A 6659-nucleotide genomic window follows, 5' to 3' on the forward strand; every position below is an offset into this window, starting at 1 on the left:
GGCCCTGCAGTAATCTTCACAAGTTAAAGGCTCACTGTCTACTACTGTAACCTAATTTTCTGTTCAAATAAATTTGTGTTCACTCCACTTCTTCCCTTGCCACCCCTGCCTGCCCACAGCGTTTTTCTTTTTGTTCTTGCAGACAGACAGCACCATCCGGCCTGGGGTCACAAGTCCAATTAAACGTGGAGGTCCTCTGCCAAGAGCTTACAGCTAACATAATGAAATTAGAAAAGGTGACTCATTTATTTCCTGTGTTGGGGTGGTAGCGGTGGTGACTGTTGATGCCCACAGAGCAGGGGCGACGCACTTAAAACACTTCCGGGGTGCAGCAAGCAGCCTAAATGGCCAAACCCAGCCAGGGGACTGCGCGGTACGTGTGAAAGAATATTTTTTACTTCCACAAAGACCTAGGTCTCAATCTCATTTTCCCTGTTGGTCTATCTTTTGCTTTTCCTCCCTAGAAATATTTCATCCTAGGGGTGCCTGGGTGGCCCAACCCATTAAGTGTCCGACCCTTGGTTTTGGCTCAGGTCATGATCTCACGGTTCATGGGTTCAAGCCCCATGTCGGGCTGTGCGCTGACAGTGCAGAGCCTACTTGGGATTCTCTGTTTCCCTCTCTCTCTCTCTCTGCCCGCCCCCTGCTCACCCTCTCTCAAAATAAATTAACTTTCGAGAGTAAATCAATAAAACATTAGTTGCTGAGAAGCGGAGGTAGTTTTTTGGTTTTGTGATGAAATGCTTACAAGTGTTTGGCTTCCATGCTGACCTAGAGGATGGGACGGTGTGAATTCTCTGGTTTGTTCGCTCTGGCATTCAGTGGTATTCTTGGACCAGAAGCGCACACCAAATCCCGCTGCCCCCTTCTTGTGCCAGGCCTGGCTAGGGCACCACATGCTGTAAGAAGGGACACAGAAACAGGAGAGCCTGTCCACAACAGGCAGACCAGTGGCCATGTCTCATGCATGGCTTCTGCTAGAGCAATGCAGCACAGCCTGGCGGTGAAATAGCAGCTATCCCCCTGGTTTGAGTTTCTTTGTAGGTGTGTTTTATATATTTTGGTCATAACCCCTTTGTTTCATTTCTTTTTCTACCTTCCCACTCTTGCTTTTCTGTTTATCTTGGGTCCTGCGGGGTAGGTAGGAAAGATAGGGAGTAGGAATGAGAGAATGAAGGCAATGCCTTTCATCGGTAATGAAATAAATATATATTTTTTTAATATTTATTTTTGAGAGAGAGAGAGAGAGAGACTGAGCACGAGAAAGGGAGGGGCAGAGAGAGGGGGAGACAGAGAATCTGAAGCAGGCTCCAGCTCTGAGCTGTCAGCACAGAGCCCGATGTGGGGCTCGAACTCACGAGCTGTGAGATCATGACCGGAGCCAGAGTTGGATCCTTAACCGATGGAGCCACACAGGTGCACCAATACGTACCTTCTTAGTGCTGCCGATGGCATTAGTGATGGAGCAGTGAAGAGACAGACCCGTGTTCTTATCCGTCCTCTGCTACTTCCTGTCTGTGTAGCTGGTCTTGTTTCATGGTGTCTCCACATCATACGTGAAATTTTCTCTGTGTGGTTAAGGTGAGCACACATCGAGTTCGGGGCACACGCATTCTAGATCCTTCCCTCTTTGCCTACAGGACATCGCAGACTGTTCCACAAAAACATACACATATCCTCTTCCTTTCGTCCCATGGGGTTCCCCACTGCCATCACACTGTTGCTCGTTGAGAATTCCTTGCTCAGAAATCTTCCAAGTTCGCTTACTCACTAGACCTCTACCAAGCACATTTTTAATGCCCAACACTGAACTGTAGTCTCGAGATCCAAAGACATGTCATGGACCCTTCATCTGTGGCATTCAGTCATCTGGGAAATGTGTAATATCCGGTAGGAGTATTAAACATTGATGATTTGAATCAGACACCACATGATACACAGGCTCTTTAAGGATCAGTTTCCCACTCACTCTGCATTTAGGTCACACTTGGTGTGTCCTGTGCTTTTGTTCTTTTTCTTCCATCAGACTTGTCTTGGTCTTTCCTGACATTTTATTGTAGTGCCATTCTTTCTTTTTTTAGCACTTTTTCACTTCAAAGTGGATTATCAACAGAGTTTTATTCCACTTAAAAGCATTTGCCTGATTTAAATTGAACCCATGGGTAGCTTTTTATTCCAGGTAGAATCGATTCCTCTCAGAATTATGTACGCCATGGCAGATAGGCCCTTGATATATTCCATTCTGGGTTTTATTTTATGTTTATTTTTGAAAGAGAGAGAATGAGTGGGGGAGGGGCAGAGAGAGAGAGGGAGACACGAAGTCTGAAGCAGGCTCCAGGCTCTGAGCTGTCAGCACAGAGCCCGACGTGGGGCCTGAACCCAAGAACCGTGAGATCATGACCTGAGCCGAAGTCAGATGCTTAGCCAACTGAGCCACCCAGGCGCCCCTCCATTCTCTTTAATAACAGGAACTTCTCTCTTACTATTTTAAGATACAAAACAACCTACAGAAGCTGCTTGAGAATGGTGACTGACAGACCACATTGTTCGGGCCAACATGATACCTCGTGCTTCCCTTTGAAGAAAGTGTTCGTTCCCCCAGTCATTGTGGTGGAGCGCTCCCTGCTGGCCAGAGGAGCGAGCTGATGGGCATCCCTAGCCATGTGTGCACTTGGAGGTCTCCAGCTCAGGAAAGGGGGGAACAGAAATAATTGTGGTTCCTGTGCAATAAACATGGACCCTGTCTGAGGAAGTTTTCAGTGCTGCTTCCTCAAGAAAACAGACCCATCTCTGGAGGTCTCAGGAAGGGCCTTGGTGGACACCCTCTCGGATGATTGTGGTTCCACAGTTAACTTGACTGTCAGCAAACACACTCCACTCCATGCCTTTTCAGTCCTTTCCCTGCCCCTTTTCTCTCCTGTACACCCCTCTGAACCAACCTTCAAAGTAAGGAATAGATCACGTGCCAATAAACTTGATACAATCCTTACAAGAATTAGCCAGAACTCTCCAAAACAGCAAGAAATAGCTCTAACAGACAGACTCGCCTCAAGCAACACCAACATGTTTTTCTTTTCCCCCCTTCTGCTGTTCTGTTCTGCTTTAAATCACCTGTATATCTTCTCAATAGAGTACTGGCAAGAATATCACAGAGCAGATTAAACTATCCCACGAGTGTTGTGTTTTGTTCAACTAACACTTAACTGGACTGGTCAGCACCCACCCCAGATCCAGAAACTGTGACACATGCGACTCAAGTAGTAAATTAAGCGTACTCTGCAACCAAAACTAATCTTTAAACCAAAAAGTACCATAGTGCTTTGATACTGGATGAAAAACACTGAACTTTTAAATGGACAGGTGAACTATGTTACTTTTGAAACAGGATGTCCATAGTGAACGCTGAAGCCCATTTGAGCATGACAAGTGCATGCTTCTCCCTCTTGCTGACGAAAATAAAGAAGTAACTGGCGGTTTACTAACTTCTGTTTCCCATATGAGTTGGCTGGTTTTTATTAATAATTATTTAGGTACCATAAGATCTGTAATATAAATGATACTCTGTTTCTATCGGCAATGCGTTTTATAATCATTTCTATGAAATGTATTTTGTTTGATCAGATAAGCTAATAAATGAATTAGTTACAACATTTGGATTTGTTAGCCTCCCGTACAACTGTGCCTGGTGCACCCCGGCTTTTAATAAAAACTCGTTGGTTAAACTGCCCTGCTAATAACACTGTGTTCTGTCACTTCGTAAACTCTTGTAACATAAGCATAAGCATAACGTAACATAAGCATAAGACAATATGCTTTTGTTTGTTTTTTTTTTTTTGAACTGCTTCTCCCCTCTTCTTTACTGCTTCCAACTCACTGGTACTTCTTGCCTCCCAAGCCTTCAGTCCACAACTCAAAAAGGATTTACATTCTGGGGTTGCAATGATACGGGGGGAAGAAGATGAAATCAGGAAAATAATGCCTGATGTCTGGGTCCACGTTTTATGAGTTGTGTGACCTCAAGCTTTTTGGCCATTTCCCCCCATTTTATTTATGTGACCAAAACTACCAACAAAACGTGTGTCACTGTGAGGATTCAATGTGATGATTGTTTCTACAGCACATCACCGTGTCAGGCAAGTAGTACAGTCTCAGACCAAGTACCATAGTCGTTATTTTCAGCAGTGTTCTCATGTCTGACATTCCAGTCATATAAAAGTTCTAGGTCCATAGTTTATAGTCAAGGGGTGCCTGGCCGGCTCAGTCGGTAAAGCACGTGACTCTGGATCTGAGGGTTGTGGCTTTGAGCCCCACGTTGGGTGTAGAGATTACACAAAAATAAAATCTTAAAAAAAAAAAATAGTTTACAATGAAAACCCACTAGGGATTCAAGAATGAGTAAGCCAACTATACAGAGAAATTTTATGGATATGAAAAGCCCTTAAAAGGTTCAACTTTCACAGTGAAGCAAACCATCAAAACTAAAAAAGCACCCTATTGAATGGGAAAAGATATTTGCAAATGACCTAAATGATAAAGCGTATCCAAGATGTATACAGGACTGCTACAACTCAACACCCAAAAAACTAATAATCCAGTTGAAAAATGGGCAGAAGACATGAACAGGTGTTTCTCCAGAGAAGACCTACAGGTGGCCAACAGACACATGAAAAGATGCTCAACATGACTCACCAGGGAAAAAGATCAAAACCACAATAAGAAAATACCTCACAGGGCACCTGGGTGGCTCAGTCCATTAACCATGTTCGACTCTTGATTTCGACTCAAGTCATGATGTCACAGTTCGAGCTGCGCATGGAGCTCTGTGCTGTCAGCTTGGGATTCTCTCTCTCCCTCTCTCTCTGCCCCTCCCCTGCTCATTCTGTCTTTCTCTCTCTCTCTCTCTCTCTCTCTCTCTCTCTGTCTCTCAAAAATAAACTTTAAAAAGTTCTTTAGAAAACACCTCACATCTGTCAGAATGGCTAAAATCAAACACATAGGGAACAAATGTTGGCAAGGATGGGGAGAAAGAGGAACCCTTGTGCACTGATTATAGGAACGCAAACTGATGCAGCCGTTCTGGAAAACGTTAAGAGGTTCCTTAAGAAGTTAAAAATACAACTAGCCTACAATCCAGGAATCACACTACTAGGTATTCTCTCCCAAAATACAGAAACACTAATTCAAAGGAATACACGCACCCCTGTTTATAGCAGCATTATTTACAAGAGCCAAATTATGGAAGCAGCCCAAGTGTCCATTGATAGATGGATGGAGGCTATATATACACAATAGAATATTATTTAGTCATAAAATGAAATCTTGTCATTTGCAAAGACATGGGTGGAGCTACAGAGTATAATCTGAGTGAAATAAGTCAGATATAAAGAACTCACCAAGGGGCCCCTGGGTGGCTCAGTCGGTTGGGCGACTGACTTCGGCTCAGGTCGTGATCTCACGGTTTGTGGGTTCAAGCCCCGCATCTGGCTCTGTGCTGACAGCTCAGAGCCTGGAGCCTGCTTCCAATTCTGTGTCTCCCTCTCTCTGTACCTCCCCTGCTCATGCTCTGTCTCTCTCTGACTCTCAAAAAATAAATAAATGTTAATAAAAAAATTAAAAAAAAAAAAAAGAACTCACCAAACTCCACACCCAAAAAACAAATAATCCAGTGAAGAAATGGGCAGAAAACATGAATAGACACTTCTCTAAAGAAGACATCTGGATGGCCAACAGGCACATGAAAAGATGCTCAACGTCGCTCCTCATCCAGAAAATACAAATCAAAACCACACTGAGATACGACCTCACGCCAGCCAGAGTGGCTAAAATGAACAAGTCAGGAGACTATAGATGCTGGCGAGGATGTGGAGAAACGGGAACCCTCTTGCACTGTTGGTGGGAATGCAAACTGGTGCAGCCACTCTGGAAAACAGTGTGGAGGTTCCTCAAAACATTAAAAATAGACCTACCCTATGACCCAGCAATAGCACTGCTAGGAATTTACCCAAGGGATACAGGAGTGCTGATGCATTGGGGCACTTGTACCCCAATGTTGACAGCAGCACTCTCAACAATAGCCAAATTGTGGAAAAAGCCTAAATGTCCATCAACTGATGAATGGATAAAGAAGATGTGGTTTATACACTCAATGGAATACTACTTGGCAATGAGAAAGAATAAAATATGGCCTTTTGTAGCAACATGGATGGAACTGGAGACTGTGATGCTAAGTGAAATAAGTCATACAGAGAAAAACAGATACCACATGTTTTCACTCTTATGTGGATTCTGAGAAACTTAACAGAAGACCAAGGGGGAGGGGAAGGAAAAAAAACTTAGGGAGGGAGCCAAACCATAACAGACTCTTAAAAACAGAATAAACTGAGGGTTGATGGGGGGTGGAGGGAGGGGAGGGTGGGTGATGGGCATTGAGGAGGGCACCTGTAGGGATGAGCACTGGGTGTTGTATGGAAACCAATTGGACAGTAAATTTCATGTTAAAAAAAAAAAGACAAATACCATAGGATTTCACTCATGTGGAAAGATGAAAGAACAAAGGGGGATAAAAAAGAGACAAACTAAGAAACAGACTCTTAACTACAGAGAACAAACTGATGGTTACCAGGGGGAAGATGGGCCGGTGGGGGGGGGGGGAGGGGGAG

At 44.1% G+C, this 6659-nt stretch overlaps 1 protein-coding gene across 2 annotated transcripts in view; it reads left to right on the forward strand.

Annotated features, from left to right (window-relative positions):
• The window catches only part of GRAMD2B (GRAM domain containing 2B), a 118223-nt gene extending 114471 nt beyond the window's left edge, over nt 1-3752 (forward strand). For both annotated transcript variants that reach the window (XM_015540062.2, XM_007087807.3), the window contains exons 13-14: nt 143-236; nt 2493-3752. In XM_015540062.2, coding sequence (XP_015395548.1) covers nt 143-236; nt 2493-2534 — 136 coding nt within the window. In that variant the 3' untranslated portion in view covers nt 2535-3752. The remainder of the gene's footprint in view (nt 1-142; nt 237-2492) is intronic.
• Nucleotides 3753-6659: the final 2907 nt, after the last annotated feature.

The sequence above is a fragment of the Panthera tigris genome, chromosome A1 (genome assembly GCF_018350195.1).
Source record: "Panthera tigris isolate Pti1 chromosome A1, P.tigris_Pti1_mat1.1, whole genome shotgun sequence".
NCBI lineage: Eukaryota > Metazoa > Chordata > Mammalia > Carnivora > Felidae > Panthera > Panthera tigris.